The sequence below is a fragment of the Schistocerca piceifrons genome, chromosome 1 (assembly GCF_021461385.2).
Source record: "Schistocerca piceifrons isolate TAMUIC-IGC-003096 chromosome 1, iqSchPice1.1, whole genome shotgun sequence".
NCBI classification, from domain to species: Eukaryota; Metazoa; Arthropoda; class Insecta; order Orthoptera; family Acrididae; genus Schistocerca; species Schistocerca piceifrons.
In genome coordinates, this window is record NC_060138.1 from 280,717,265 (window position 1) to 280,734,972 (window position 17,708).

At 37.2% G+C, this 17,708-nt stretch overlaps 1 protein-coding gene across 1 annotated transcript in view; it reads left to right on the plus strand.

The window, feature by feature from the left end:
- The window catches only part of LOC124785067 (FACT complex subunit spt16), a 145,071-nt gene that overhangs the window by 86,131 nt on the left and 41,232 nt on the right, over positions 1-17,708 (plus strand). The window contains 2 exon segments of the mRNA XM_047254149.1: positions 121-252; positions 15,830-15,999. Of these exon segments, the coding sequence (XP_047110105.1) occupies positions 121-252; positions 15,830-15,999 (302 nt within the window).

Genomic DNA, 17,708 nt, shown 5'->3' on the forward strand with positions numbered 1-17,708 from the left:
AAATCTGTGATGTATCGCTAAAATAAAAAGGATAAACATTAGTACTAAGATTGTTTTTGTCAGTAGAATCCTAACATTTGTCTTTATTGTAACTGAAAATCTAGTTATGCTTTTGTTTAGGTGGAGGCAATGACAAAACAAGAAATAGAATTTGATACTCCATTCCGAGAGCTAGGCTTTCCTGGTGCACCTTTCCGAAGTTCTGTACTACTGCAGCCAACGAGTGGCTGTCTTGTAAACCTTACTGAGTGGGTGAGTTACGTATTTATCATGGTTTCATAAAATATTAAGAGAAGAGTTTCCACACAGTTTGTGAGTATTGCTTACTGTTAAAATAGGAAGAAGGAATATATCTCAATCACAACTTCACAGCATTCACATTACTTGGCCGAGATGTTCTGTGACAATACTGAAGTGTAAAATATTACAGACAAAACAACAACTCTCCTTGTTATCCTGTGATCAGAAATAGATTTTTTTTTCCTTTTTTCCCCCAGGAAGTGTCCTTGCTATCTGTGTGTAACATTTTTACCGATTATTGCAGATTTGTTGCCTATTGCCTTCTGCAGTGTGTTCATATTGTGCGCTCCAGCTGTTCCTATAAGCACTAACGAACACTACCATACCCTCACATTTTTCGGTAAAAGATTATCACAAAACAGTTGCTAAGTTTATTACAGTTGATTTGTGTAAATCCATGGATTCAGTTTTTTTTTTTTTTTTTTTTTAGGTGCATATTGATGACTGAAAATCTTTCATAGGTTTTTAAGTATGCCCGTAAGTATAGTAGCTGCAAGACAAATGTCAGCTCTAGGTCAATTAAAAGTTACTATTTGCACGTGGGCTCAAAACTTGACACTGCTTGTAAATGGTCAGTTGACTTTCTTGTTCACTGCATGGAAGTGTAGACACGAACTTATTCCCAGGCATCTGACATTTGCCACTCAGTGAGATGATGCTGTGGTGGCCCACTAAATTGGACTGTAAGATTCAACAATTGTGGTAATGTTTTCTATACTTTCTGCAAACCATTTTATACAAAGGACTGTATTGCTCCCGTAAGTAATCCAGTAAAATAATTGCCATTTCTTTCGCTCATCCTCATTTTACATCAGCTGGACTCAACTGTAGTTGACCTCACTGATGATATGTAGTCATTAATCTACATCTCCATATATGTACATACTTTGCAAGCTGCCGTATGGTGTGTGGCAGAAAGTACTTTGTACCACTACTAGTCATTACCTTTCCTGTTCCACTTGCAAATAGAGCAAGGGAAAAAATTACTGGCTGTCTCCGTACGAGCAGCAATTTCTCGTATCTTCGTGGTGGCAAAATGTACATTATATAATAAATCTGCAGTCAGCTTCAAATGCCGGTTCTACAAGTTTTCTCGATAGTGTTGCATGAAAAGAAGTTGCCTTCCCTCCAGGGATTTCCCCCAAACACTTGAGCAGTACTCAAGAATTTGTTGCACTAGTGTTCTATAAGGGGTGCTCAAAAGAAAAGGTATGAAATAACACTGTGACTATAAATGAAGTCTTTATTGAAAAGTAATTACTACAGACCTGAGCACAGGTATCCCACTGTTTCCCAAAATTTCTGTGGCTGTGACTGGGGCCAGTCCCCAACTATGACATTCATTTGTCATCAGTGTTGAAGCGCTTTCCTTTGAGTTTCTTTTTTTATTACCAAACACGTGAAAGTTGCAGGGCATCATATCTGGGCTGTAGGGCAGATGCTTAGTTTGCTCCCACTTGAGCTTGGCCATTACACTTTGTGCGGGCTTGCATAGGCTACTGAGTGTCTCACTGTATACAATATTGGTAACCAACTTGTTGGTTGAGGGCATAACTTTGTGAATTTTTTAACGGGTGGTGATGTCACTAATTTTGTGTCCCTATATGTCTCACTATGTTATGCAAATTACAACTGGTTTGGCAAGTATGACATTTTGTGTTTTTTCATTTTTACATTTTTTATGTATGTGGTCACCTTTACAGAGGAACCAATAAACTGCTGTTGACCATTTGCTTTCCCTCCTATAATCCTTACATGGTCATTTCATTTCACATCACTTTGCAATGTTACTCCTGGGTATTTAATTGACTTGACTGTGTTAAGCAGCACATTCATCACATGAACTAGAAATTTTGCCTTAAGTCATCTGTACCATCCTCCTGTCATTCGACGACAACATCTTCCCGTACACAACAACATATCGGAAAATGGCTTCAGAGTGCTGCTCACACTGTCCATCAGATTTAGAGAATAAGATCAGTCTTATCACACTTCCTTGGAGCACTCCTGACAATACCCTTGTCCCTGACGAACACTCGCCATCGAGGACAACATACTATGTCCTAATACTTAAGAAGTCTTCAAGCCAATCACATATGCGGGAACCTATTCCACATGCTCGTACCTTCATTAACAGTCTCCAGTGGAGCACCATGTCAAACAACTTTTGGAAAGCTAGTATATGGAATCTGCCTGTTGCCTTTCATCTATGTTTCACTGGATATCATGTGAGGAAAGGGCAAGCTGAGTTTCACCCAAGCGATGCTTTCTGCAAAATCATGCTGATTTGTGCAATTAATGGTGATTAGTGGTTTGAAGAGATCAACACAGAGCCGTCTCCCTCTGCCCCCTCCCCCCTTTAATTTGCTTGAATGAACTGTCTTTATACTTAGATGACAATAACTTATTGATTAATTGACGTTTCAGCAAATCGAATGATAGGAAACCAGGCACCAGCAAACTGCAGTTCTTTCTCAGGTTCTGCATGCTTGCAGTGTTGTCAGTTTTGTGTGTAGCATTTGCAGACCCTTGACGGGTGAGGAAGGTTACATAGAGTGTAGGGGGTTGAGTTAGACACACAGTAATTTATCCTGAATGTGTGAGCATATGGCATGCTGTGTACCACCCAGCATCACTGCACAAGCTACGGGAATTCCCAAGATTTGTGTTGGCCAATTCAGACGAGATCAGTTGGAGAGGCCAAATACTTCCTTGCTTTGACGAATGTTCAAGGAAGTACTTGTCTATAATGCCAGAAATAAAAATTGAGTACCACAGCTATTTTTGTTAAAAAGCAGACTGTAAAAAGTATCTGCACTTTGTGCGTAGATAGTGGCAGAAAATATGTGAACAGTATTTTAATAATCTATTTCAGACAAGAAAGAATCTGACATCAGACCACAGCAGAATACACACAAAAACAAAATGGAGTAACTAAGAGTTAATCCTTTTGCAGTCACCCGATTTGGAGTGGTGTGTGCTAAAAATGTCATATGTATTTATACTGTTATGCTACATTCTATTTAAATTGCCATATATCATTCAGTATTCACTTTAAAAATATGAAAAAATTACCACTTATCCATAAAAGTATGTAGAATATTATGGCTTACACAGATTATCATAATGTTTCAAATGAATTTGATTGAGACAGTCCAAATAAAATATATATATTTTTTTAATATTATAAATTTGACTTTGATTTCATATATCCAACACTGTGCTTCAATTTAAGAAGGCTAACTACAGTCCATAGAAGCTACACACATTTGTGAGTAAAATGACATGAGGGATATCAAATTTGTGTTATTGTTTAGAAAGATAACAATTCTTTATTTGAAGAGAACATTACAGAATTTCCGTGTCTACAGTATGACTTAGCATTTGTGTTTAGGAAAACATTCACCATGCAACCCTTATTACACCTATTGCAAGCAGTTCTTGACCTTCTTTTCCTTCCCTCACTAGTACACACACAGCATCTTGATTCTTTCTTCTCTGGAAGTTTTCTCAAACCCGGAGAACCACGAGGATCATCAGTTGCAAATGCTGTAATAGGGAAGTGTGACATTTAATGGTAACTAGACTCTCATCAATACTAAGTTTTTCATGAGGTGTGTAATGATGTCTAAATATATTATTATATATAAATACAAAGATGAGGTGACTTACCGAACAAAAACGCTGGCAGGTCGATAGACACACAAACAAACACAAACATACACACAAAATTCAAGCTTTCGCAACAAATTGTTGCCTCATCAGGAAAGAGGGAAGGAGAGGGGAAAACGAAAGGAAGTGGGTTTTAAAGGAGAGGGTAAGGAGTCATTCCAATCCCGGGAGCGGAAAGACTTACCTTAGGGGGAAAAAAGGACAGGTATACACTCGCACACACGCACATATCCATCCACACATACAGACACAAGCAGACATATTTAAAGACATATTTAAATATTTAAATATGTCTGCTTGTGTCTGTATGTGTGGATGGATATGTGTGTGTGTGCGAGTGTATACCTGTCCTTTTTTCCCCCTAAGGTAAGTCTTTCCGCTCCCGGGATTGGAATGACTCCTTACCCTCTCCTTTAAAACCCACTTCCTTTCGTTTTCCCCTCTCCTTCCCTCTTTCCTGATGAGGCAACAATTTGTTGCGAAAGCTTGAATTTTGTGTGTATGTTTGTGTTTGTTTGTGTGTCTATCGACCTGCCAGCGTTTTTGTTCGGTAAGTCACCTCATCTTTGTATTTATATATAATTTTTCCCACGTGGAATGTTTCCTTCCATTATATTAAATATATTATTAGCATGATCTACCAATGGATGGTACCTGATACATGGGTGATAATCAGGATGGCTTGGTGCTGGACATTTCTCACTATCCACAAGATGAAAGAATTTCATAAGATGCCTAAATCGGGGACAGAAAATGTTTGCCTGTGATGGTTTTGTGCTCCAGTATGAGAGCATTGTGGGCCTTTTATTGAGTCCAATATTTAGTAAGTAAGCAATAAAACCTCTTACCTCGGTACTCCTCACATTCTTCCATTTCTTTTATGGTTTGGACAATGTATTATGTTTAGTTACAAACTGTTAGGCTGAGCGATTTGTTTCAGTTACAATAAGTTGCCGCAACGTTGTAGTAAAGAATAGACTGAAATATTCTATCACAGGAGATCCTGCTGGCGGCATATATTTTGGTCCTGGCAGCTCTTGAAATGGATGTGGTAATGGCTGGAGTGTTTCCGGTGCAATTACTTCAGTGTATTGTACATCTTCCATTTCGTCTTCACTTTCATTCACAATATCGTCGGGTACGTCACTGTCACTTTCTGAACTGTTGCTACTTTCGATAAAACACTCTGTATCGCTAGTACAATCTAAAAGTACACAAATTTATTCGTCTGTAAGTCCTCTGTTATGGCCTGGTGTAGGTCGCATTTTTCACAAAAAGCGTAGAAAATAAACAAACTGTAAATGCTTAATGTGAAGAAAACACACAGAAATAATGATAAATAACAGTGCTGCACAAAAACAAGAATGTAGAATGCAATAACAGAATGTAAATATGTACTACGAAACACGACGTCAATAAACATACGATGCAAAAGGGAATAATCGAACGCTAATATTTCACTGAACGATGCTCAATTGTTGATAGCTATCAACCTACACGTAGCTCGAGTCAAAGAGCATCTGTAATCAGCACGCCAACACCATCTAGTGCCCGATTCTGTAAGATAAATATGAAGAAGCAGAGTACCGACGGATCGGCACTCTGACAGTATTAGCGTCAGTAGGGGGTGACGATAGATTATTACCTTGACATTCAAAGGGTTAATAATGATGATGATGATGATGGAAGAAGCAAGATGCTTGTTCTCCGAAGCAAGCTTGCCAAATGAATTCTGTGCAGAATCAGTCTCCACTGCAGTCTGCCTAATTAACAGATTTCTAATTGAGACACTAAAAACAAGACTCCAGAAGCAGCTTGGAGAAGCAAGAAGCTTTACGATCAACATCTCAAAATGTTTGGGTAGGATACTGTAAAGAATAAACAGCATACAGGCCTTTTGGAAAAAATGTCCAAAGAATCGTAAAAATAAGACATTATTTTTGATGAAGGTACTTCTGAACGGTACAAAGAAGAAACTGAGTGACAGGAGTAAAGTTTACTCTTCATCTTTCTTATTCATGAAACGGAATGAAATAACAGTTACTGAACTTGAAAAAAACTGACCTCAAACCTGAAACTATCACGTCAAGTAATAGTTTGATGAGTATCTGGCTGCAATTAGAAATTCAGTTCAGACAATGCAAATAATAATAACAAGCAACCATAGCAATTTGAGGCTATACAAAAGTCTGAAAGAATTCTGAATGACAGTTACCCTCTCACAAAGAGAAGTCTGCTAGTTCACCGCCAGACAAGAAAGCAATAAATGCCAAATGGGTCTGAAAAACTAAGAAAGACCTGAAAGGCCACATTGCGCATTATAAAGCACGACTTGTGATACATAGTTATGCTCAGAAGCAAGACTTTGACTATTATCAAACATGTAAAGTGGCTACACTGCACAATTCTTTAAGGGATGTATTTGCTCTGGCTGCTAAACCTTATATAGAGTTTGATCACTTAAATGATGTCACGGCTTTTTTACAAGGTGTCTTACATGAAGAGATCTATCTGAAAGTTCTGGAAGTAGATCCATTTATGAGGACAGTGTCAGATGCTGTTATTAAAAGACTAAAAAGGTGGCATATGGATTGAAACAAGGCAGTTGCTGCAGTAACTAGAAATTAGACAGTAGACTGTTGAATTTAAAATTCAGAAGGTCAATAGCTGACATGTATTTCTATTGCAAAAATCAAGGTACATACTTTTTGATATCTGGAGATGATTTGAATATTATGCTGATCTTTAGTAGCAGCCCGTGGGAGGCAGATGTTTTCAAAAACAAACTAGGTGAAAAGTTCAAGCTGAGAGACATTGGTTAAGTTACTAACTGCGTAGATACCTTAATTACTATGAATCACAAAGTAGGTTGTTTGTGGATAGACCAGACACGCTGTGTGAAGCACATTCTCAATGGATTCAATATGAAAGATTGTAACATGATATCTGTGCCACTGAACAATAAACAACTGGTCACTAGTGACGAGTCCAAAATCAGGATAAGGAAAAGAAACTATGGTAAACATATCCTATTGGGAAGCAATGGAAGTCTAATGCATGTACAATCAGAACAGGTCCAGAATCAACTTAACTCGACAGGAAATGTTCACCACTTTTCTAATAATCCAGGCAGCACCTCTGGCAGGCAGTCAAAAGGATCTTTAGATGTCTTAAATGTACCGAGGATAAGAAAGTATTATATTCTGAAGCTGAGGAATACCACAGAATAGGTTACTGCAGCATAGTCTGGACTGGAGGTGCAGAGGATAGAAGACTGACATTATGATTTCAGTTTAAATCCCAAGGAGAAATGATATCCTGGCAGAGTAAGAAACAGCCTATGGCAGCCTTATCACCAACTGAGGTGGAAAATATACCCCTGACCTGAGAGTATCAGGCTCTTGGTTTCAAAGATTAGGCAGCTAAATATCTCTAGTCTCGAGGAGGAGGCAGTGAAACTTCTATTACTAGTGGCTACAGGATCTGAACCAAAAATATACACACAAAACTGTACTTCATAAGAGAAAAATATGGTGTCAGTCCAAGTCACTGTGGCATATGTGTCTTCAGACTAAATGTTAGCAGGCATTGTGACAAAACCTCTGGAAAAGCATTGCCATCATATGCTACTACAAGATTTTGGACTGAAAATGTAGTTTCCTGTTTTCCAATTTTTTGCAAGTATGGCTAATGGAAATGTGATAATTTATAGTATTTGACTAGCTTGTTAAAGCATCAATTACATTGCTCTAGTGTGTGTATTGGAGCCTGGAGCTTTTTATCTGTGCAATATCATATTGTACAATAATTTCATGTTAGTCTTAGCTTGTTATGTATATGTGCAGTAAATGTGTTCATTTTAATTGATACTACATAGCAGTTACTACACTTAACACATTTTGCTTATCCCCCTATATCCAGCTCCAATGTATCCATTTCTCTTTTTAAGTCGTCTGTTGTATTTATCTGATTAAGGGATCTAACTTTCCAATCCCCACCCTATACACAGCCAGTTTTGTTTCAATAACAGGCGACTACATCCTCCTCTATACTCCCTAGATATCTGCATGGGATACTATTTTATCTCTGGAATATTTTATCTGAGTTGATGCCATCATTAATAAACAATATAATAGAGCTGCATGCTCTCATTAAATGTAACAGTTATAGTTTCCCATTGCTTTCAGCAGTTTGCATTATTGACATAGCAAGGTCATGTTGGTTAATGTTACAAGGAGAGATCAATCAGCAATACAGGCTGTGCATTTGCTACTATTGAAGAGGCCTCTGTTCACGAACCATATTGTGTTAGTACAAATATAAGCCACATGTGAATATAGGCTGCATATAAACTTTTGATACGAGATTATAGTAAAAAGTAAATCTTGAATATAGGCCACACTAGAAAATTTACCTCCTATTACAAAGTACTACTACTATGTAAGTGATGCAGACACTAAAGTATCTTGGCAATCCTATATAACAATTGAGCAACATTAAGTTACCAGCTATGCATTATGCAAAGGAACACAGAAAGTGGAAGCTGGATGTAGATTTCATGTGTATGAAAAAAATGTTCATTGCCAGTGCGCAAGTGATGAGAAACTCTTAATTATATCTAAAAACAAAGATGATGTGACTTACCAAACGAAAGCGCTGGCAGGTCGATAGACACACAAAATTCTAGATTTCGCAACCAACGGTTGCTTCGTCAGGAAAGAGGGAAGGAGAGGGAAAGACGAAAGGATGTGGGTTTTAAGGGAGAGGGTAAGGAGTCATTCCAATCCCGGGAGCGGAAAGACTTACCTTAGGGGGGAAAAAGGACGGGTATACACTCACACACAAACACATATCCATCCACACATATACAGACACAACAGCAGGAATGTGTCTGCTTGTGTCTGTATATGTGTGGATGGATGTGTTTGTGTGCGAGTGTATACCCGTCCTTTTTTCCCCCTAAGGTAAGTCTTTCTGCTCCCGGGATTGGAATGAATCCTTACCCTCTCCCTTAAAACCCACATCCTTTCGTCTTTCCCTCTCCTTCCCTCTTTCCTGACGAAGCAACCGTTGGTTGCGAAAGCTAGAATTTTGTGTGTATGTTTGTGTTTGTTTGTGTGTCTATCAACCTGCCAGCGCTTTTGTTTGGTAAGTCACATCATCTTTGTTTTTAGATATATTTTTCCCACGTGGAATGTTTCCCTCTATTATATTGAAACTCTTAATTAGTTTGAAAAGTCTATGTTCATTTCAAGAACAAATTCCAAATATCCAGATGTGGAAAGACACTCGCTTGATTTTGTTGTTCAGGAACTGTAGATATGCTGCTATAATGGAACGATTGAAATTGAAGGCTGCAAAACAGCACGTAAAAGAAACACTTTGCCAATCGAATTTAAAGTTTTGTGTGAGTGAGTAATTTTTAATTTACATTCCCAGCTAGGGACTGCAGGCCAAACACTGGTCTAGTTTGATATGTCAGACAGCTCTACAATAAATAATTTAGCGGAACATAGTATGCAGATACATGTATATTGTGCTTAAAAAGGCAGTGGTGCAGTGGTTTCTTTGTCACGAACAGCTGCTATATTTGCAAACTAGGTATAGGTTTTTCTACTATTTTCTTCTAAGTCTTTGGTGGTTTACGAAAGTAACTGCAGTAACTTGCAATTTTATTAATTTCAAATCACAAGGTACTTGTACATGTCATTTAGAATCTGACTATTTGTGATGTGAGGGGAAATTTAGATTCGAGGCTGCACCATGATTTTTCAAGGTAAGATTTAGGAAAAAAGTGCAGCCTGTATTCACACAAATACAGTATGTTAGTTTGGCAACACCATAAATACCCCTCCAATGTGATTGCACCTTTAATATGGCTATCTGCATAATTGAGTCACAGTCAGACCAGCCAGCTGTGGCAAGTTCAATGCTTTGTGGAGAGGGAGTCTTTCATTAATCTTTATTAACATTAAGTTTAGCTTTTGTACATATTTGATCACTTACCTAGTGATACGAAATGTCAGACACATAGCTAATCTGAATTTGACTTCTTTCCATGTGAAATCAACCAATGGTCTGGGTCTTTACATCTCAGATTTTAATAATTTTTTGTTTATCGGTAGTAGGATTTGTTTGCTTGCAGACTCTCAAATTAAAATTTTGTTTGGACCATTTGTTTTTTTAAGTTACTAATTTTTGAAGTAAACACTACATGCTCAAAAAAAGGCAACAAATAATTTATGTAACTATACTTGAATTGCACAAATACATTCACATTAATTAATATTAGTAATTAAACATTGGTGCAGCCGTAAGTATTTATCAGTGAGTTGTTTAAATGCCTTTCATTGAGAAATTTTCTGTTCACCTTCAACAAGAAAAGACTCAAGATTAAATATCACATTGTTCTTGTATATGCCATTACCTAGTCCTCTAAAGCCGTAGTGACAGATTATTTGTACAACCACACATTGTTTGACAACATAATCTGTCAGAGTTTTCGCATCTCTTCATTTGATAGTCTGAACATTCTCCCAGTGGCAGTTGTAGGGTGTAATTTACAAAGTATGAAGTTCTTTAGAACAATCAATTCATCCTATCTTCTTGGGTATGAAAAAGGAGCAGCTGGCCCACAAGGATGCATAAATAAAAGGTTACTTAAGCTCCTTTTTCGTCTCTAGACAGCACACAACCCATCCACCATTTGTTGTCATAAGCTCAACCATCAAATCCAGTAATCTGTTGAAAAGACGTGTCATCTACATCTGGACTCACTTAAATTTTATTAACAACAAAGTCGTCAATATCATTTGTTTTAACCTTGTCTTTGCTCAAAGTCCATGTGACTGCTATGGCTTCTTCTGCTTCTTCTTCTTCTTCTTCTTTCAAACAATTGGGAGTTAATATTTTGTGACTGATAGGATTTCACAGACTGACTTTGGCTGAAAGATTTTTTACTGTGCCACCACCACCACCACCATCATCATCATCATCACACAAGTAGCATAAAAATGCCATTCTTTTTAAATTCCTTCAAAATCTTCAGCGTGGTGACATAAGTTACTAAAGTTCTTTTGATTTTTGTGTTGCACTGCTGAACCATCACTAAAGTAAAGATTTTTTTTTGGATTATGGAGAAAATTCAGTTTTATAAAGTCAATAATTTCTTTCCAAAATTATTTAATTGGATAGATAAAAAATCTACTCACCAAGCGGTGGCGCAACTCACCCATAAAAGATGGTTGTGACTGGCAAGCTTTTGGAGCCAGAAGCTGCTCCTTCAGGCAGAAGGGTTGAAGGGGAAGGAAGAGGGGTGAAGGAAAAGGGCTGGGGAGGTCTAGGAAAAGGGGTAGATTTTGGGTTCAAAAATGGCTCTGAGCACTATGGGACTTAACATCTATGGTCATCAGTCCCCTCGAACTTAGAACTACTCGAACTTAGAACTACTTAAACCCAACTAACCTAAGGACTTCACACAACACCCAGTCATCACGAGGCAGAGAAAATACCTGACCCCGCCAGGAATCGAACCCGGGCGTGGGAAGCGAGAACGCTGCCGCACGACCACGAGCTGCGGACTAGATTTTGGTAGTCACTCAGAACTGTTGGTCAGGGGGAGACTATACGGGATGAGAAGGAAACATTGATTGTTGGGACTGCATCAAACAAGCTTTGAAAACCAGAGAACTTAAAGGTGGGAGACAGGGTGATATGCAGACAGAGATTACTGCTTAAACATCATGCATGAATTAATAAGAGTGAAAAGTTAAGTGCATTGTACATAATTGAGGTGGGAGGGGGGGGGGGGGGCAGTGAAAGATAGACGGGTAAGACAATAAAAGATGTAGGAAACTAAAACAGAATGAAGCAAATAATGGTTCCAGTGAAGAAATGCTGAGGCGGAAGAAATTAATGTAAATTAAGGCCAGGTGGGTGGTGAGAACCAGGGAAATGTTATGTGCTAGTTCCCACCTGCGGAGTTATGAGGAACTGGTGTCTGGGGAAAGAACCCAGATGGCATGGGTAGTAAAACAGGCACCGAAGTCACGATTGTCATGTTTTAGAGCATACGCTGCAACAGGATATTGCGAGTTGCCAGTATACACCCTCTGTCTATGCCCATTCATCCTAATTGGGCATATCGCTATCTGTCTCCAGTTCCGAGAAAATGGAGAATGAAATACTCATAAATCCCTGATATCTCGTGAACGGTCTGAGATATCGAAACAAGATGTTGGCAAATGTCGGTGAGTGAAATGGAGAATATTTTGCCGTATGATTCATATGTGAATCTTCCATATCTACCGCAATATTCAAGCAACTACAGATCCTTTTCAATAAAATAATGTAATTTTTTAACAACCGTCAACAGCTGCTGAAACGAGAATTGCTGTGTGTTTTGCAACAATATAAATGGAGAAATTACACATTCATGTTTATTCTGAGAATATGGTTCTTCATAAACTACTGACCTGTCTTGCCCCAGTTGCTAATTTAATAATGCACTGTTTCAGGATCCTGTCACAATTTCAGCTGCATTAGAATATTAATGACATGAATATTTTTAAACTCTGCTGTGGACCTTTATTGCTAATTTCCTGTTCAGACGTGCTGTATTGCTATTATCTTGTTCTCAATACGTGACGCCTACAAAATACTTAAACCTCCTGAAAATACCACTTTTCAACTTTGCAATGTAGATACATTAAGTGCATAACACCATGTGGTACTGTTTTCTGTGGCACGGCACAGTGTGAATTGCTGGTGATGTGATAAGGAAAGCCGGCTCGCCATTGGTGTTACCTGGAGAACGGTGTCATGTCCCCTCCAGTGAGGGAAACATCAGTAGTCACAACTAATTTTAAACACACTACAGTCGCAGCAATAGTGTCCAAGACATGCATAGCACAAAATCAGATTTATTTTAATGTTCCCATTGGAATACTGTCACGAAAACGGCACACACATTAACAAATAGTGTATACCTAACACATTTTATTTTTTTTATTTTTATTTTTTTTTCAGAAAAAAAAAATTTGAAATTTTAAGAATTTAAAAAGAATTTGGTTTTGAAAGGTTAACGTTTTTATGAATGTAGAGTAATGTGACATGTATTTTTAAACCTTATAAGAAGCTGAATAAATTGGTACAAATTTCAGGTCTGTAAGCCAAGTAGTTCCTGAGATATAGCAGCTTCAAGGTTTCAAAAGATGGCAACAATCACACAATTTTGGAAACTTTAAAAATTAATAACTCCAAAACAAAACACCCAAAAAATCTGTAATTTGAGATTGTATCTTGTTTTGGTAGGTAGAATAAATGACAAAAAATTACAAAATTCGAATCATCAAGGTTCATTTTATTTTCTGATTTGTGAATTTCACATGGAATGACCCTGTAAAGTAAATGAAAGTAGTTTGTTTTATGGAATTGCTTTGTTTGCATAAGGAATCTTTATTTAAACTCTTGTATGAGTTCTAAGGAATTACACCCTTACTTCTGTGATTAGACTGTTCCATAAACTTATGTGTAAATAGCCCTGCAGCATTATATAAATAACTTTAAATAGCCTGTGAACGGTCTGCATCCCATATTATTACGGTATACTGTGGAAATAATTCATGCAGCAGTATAAATGTCCTAACAAAAGTATTTAGAAAACTTTTATCTGCATTCAGTCATTTAGAGTAAAAATATTATGAAAGTTGTTGAAAAGCTTATACATGTGAATAGCAGTAAAATGGAATGTAAATGGCCGTAAATGCACACTTCACGACTAACTTAATTTGCTCTGGAATATTTTTAACTATTGTAGAATTATAGTCAGACACACATCTTATTCAAACATTTAACAGTTGGAAGAACAGACATTTCACAGGTACAAACATCAGATAAAAATCAGATTAATAAAGCGGATGAAATGATAACTTATCAAATAGTCACTTTTGTGCAGTTACTAATGTTCCATCAGAAAGTAGAGTGTCATATCACTTTTATCGTCCCTTTTACTTTACCATGCCACTGGAATTCATGTGGATTATTCTTCCACCTAATCTCGTAGCGGTGTGAGACAGAAGAAATACCGTCAGCCTTCAAGGAGAATGTAATAAGTAAGATTCCAAAGAAAACAGGCCCGAATATTACTGAACTATCATTTTAGTAACTCATAGTTGCAAAATACTGATAAGAATTATTTACAGAAAAATAGAAAAACTGACAGAAGTAGTCCTCAAGGAAGATCAGTACAGGGTCCTTAGAAATGTGAGGACAGATGAGGCAACACTTACCCCTGTGACATGTCTTAGGAGATAATATTAAAGAAAGGCTAAATATTTATAGCATTTGTAGATGTAGAGAAAGTTTTTGACAATGTAGAATGGAATACAGTCTTGAAATTCTGAAGTTAGCAGAGATAAAATGTTTGGAGTGAAAGGTTATATACAACTCTTATTGAAACCAGGCAGCAGTTATAACAATTTAGGCATGAAAGGGAAGTACTGATTGTGCAGGAAATGAGACAGGGTTGCAAAAGGAATTAAGGAATTAAAGTTCAGGGAGAAATAGAATCTGTGAGGTTTGCTGATGACGTTTTGATTCTGTCAAACAGCAAAGGACGTGGAAGAGCAGCTGAATGGAATGAACAGTTTCTTGTAAGGAAGAGACAAAATGAACATCAGCATATTAAAACAAAGATAATGGAATGGGGTTGAATAAAATCAAGTGATACTGAGGGAATTAGATTAGGAAATGAGTCACTAACAATGTAGATGAGTTTTCCTGTTGGAGCAATAAAATAATTGATGATGGCTGAAGTGAATTGGAGAGAATCGAAAATGAAGATTGGCAATGGTGAGAAAAGGGTTTCTGAAAGAGAAATTTGTTCACATCAAATATAAATTTAAACATTAGGAAGTCATTTTTGGAGGTATTTGTACAGTGTGTTGCCTCATATGGATGTGAAACATGGATGAAAAACAGCAAAGACAAGAAGAGAACACAAGCATTTGAAACTTGGTGCTATAGAAGAATGTTGATGACTAGATGGGTAGATCAGATAATTAATGAGGTGATCCTGTATTGAATTAAAAAAAAATTGCACAATTTGATTTAAAGAAGGGATCATTTGTTAAGAACATTATGAGATATCAAGGGATCATCAGTTGAGTGTTGGAGGGAAGTGTGGGAAACAGAAATTGTAGAGGGAGACCAAGAGACAAATATAGTAAAAAGGTTCAAGTGAATGTATATTGCAGTTGTTATTCAGAGATGAGTAGGCCTGCACAGAATACTGTAGCTTGGAGAGCTGCATCGGACCATTCTTCGGACTGAAGACCAAAAGAACAAAATTCTTCAGTCTTCATAAACTCGTTCAGTTACCATTATGTCATTTGGTGAACTTGTTGTATCCATGCAGTTAACAGCATTTACTGTTGTTCCCCCAAATATCATATTGTGGCTTGTGAGCATCAGTTACACCTGCAGCAACCTGTCTTATATTGAGGCCATGTTGCTGCAGAACTGGTTCTGATTATGTGCCAGCAATTTACTTAAATTAGTATTTTAACCATTTATTTATATTATTATGTCAAATTTGCCGTACCTTTAACATTTCTGTGGTAATTCAGTCATGATTGCACATTTTCCACAAGTGTCAGTTTGCATAAGGAAACATTTTGGTAGTGATAGGAACAATATATTGTCATTATTAAAAGACACCATGGGGTTGTGACTTGTTGGAAAACAAATACCTGGAGAAAAATAGATTCTGATTAATCTTATTTCTTTAACTACATTTATTATTTTTCTGTATGTCTGCTGTGTGCACTAAAATGTATTTTTTTTTTTTTATTTCTAGCCACCATTTGTCATCACTTTGGAAGATGTGGAGCTGGTGCACTTCGAACGTGTACAATTCCACTTAAAAAATTTTGATATGATCTTTGTTTTCAAAGATTATCATCGAAAAGTAGCAATGGTAAATGCTATTCCTATGAATATGTTGGATCATGTGAAGGAGTGGCTGAAGTGAGTATTAATTAATTAATTGAAAAGAAAAAAATCAAATGTAACAGTATTATGAGGTGGAAAGTTGCTACTCACCATATAGAGGAGATGCTGAGTCGCAGATAGGCACAACAAAAAACATGTTGACAGTGTGGTTTCAGCTGCCTGAGACTGCAGTCGTGTGTGTAGAGTTGTGCTTGTGTGTATTGTTGACAAAGGCCAATGGCTGAAAGCTTTAACTGTTAAAGAGTTCTTTTTGTTGAGCCTATATGCAACTCAGCACCTCCGCTATATGGTGAGTAGCAGCTTTCTTTCTCATAATATTGTTACATTCCATCCTGGATTTTCCATTGTTTGAAAAATCAAATGTAGTTTCTTATGAAATACTGTTTCAGTATTTGAAATTTTACCTGATTTTAAACACTCAAAACTGAGGAAAGGCAGCTGCTTGTCTGTAACTAGTTGATAGGTGAACCATACATATCACTATATAAATATTGTTTATGAGCAGATGCCTCTGCTGACAGGTGTGGCAGCCAGGGGTGAAACATAGTGTGGGAGTAAAGTCCTTTACCATACTTAATCAACAGAATGAATGACCATTCAAATACTGCCTATCAGCAGTCAGGGGTGTCTTTATAAAAATAAAGTTATTCTGTCAGGCACAGTTTCGAGCAGCGTATATGCACATAATTTTACAGCTTAAGTAAAATGCCTCTGTAATGAAAAGATACGTCATACGCATGTCTGAAGAAATTTACAAACTTGTTGGTTCCTCATCATTCTAAATGTCTTGTGTACAGAAATAAATAGAGGTGCATCCAGTAATTATTACTCAACAAAACATACTGGTGCCCGAGAAGTGGGGATGGCATACACTTCAGTAGTCTTACAAATAGGAGAGTCATAGCATGCTACGTCTTTAAGTGCCACTGAATGAAGTACCTATCTAGAACCAGAACAGATACGGAACATACAATATTTCTCACATTAGCTGCCCACGATGGTTTTCTGGTAGTATGCATAAAACTACCTGTCCATAATGGTGACTGATGATTTGTCGCCTGCTGTTTCAGTTGTGGATGAGTCAGCATGACTTTTTCTTAAAATCTGTGCTGAACGAACTATATTAGGAAGAGGATAGATTGGTATTCAATGTAAAGATGACCAACTGAGTTGGACAGGCAAAACAAAAAGACTTGTCATACAATTAACTTTCAGCCAACAAGACATATCTCAAAATTGGACAAAACACACACACACACACACACACACACACACACACACACACACACACACACACACAAATGCAACTCACACATGCATGACCACAGTCTTTGGCCAGAGGCTGTGGTCATGTGTGTGAGTTGTGTTTGCTTGAGTGTGTGCATGTGTGTATGTTATCTAATTTTGAAATAGGCCTTGTTGGCCAAAAGCTAATTGTGCAACAGCCACTTTGTTGTGCCTCTCTGCGACTCACGATCTTTGATATATGGTTAGTAGCAACTATCCTTTTCATTATATTGTTAAATATTTTATTATATTTTCAGTTTTCCATCGCCATCTCTCTCCTCCAGTAGTAATCACACACTTTTTTGTGCAGTACATGACCTTTCAAGTTTTATAATGTTATAACACAGAAAGCTAAACTGTATTTAATTCACCACATGGGATAGTGATTAGTATTTTTGGCTAGTAATGGCAAGATCCTATTTTCAATCCTGAAGATA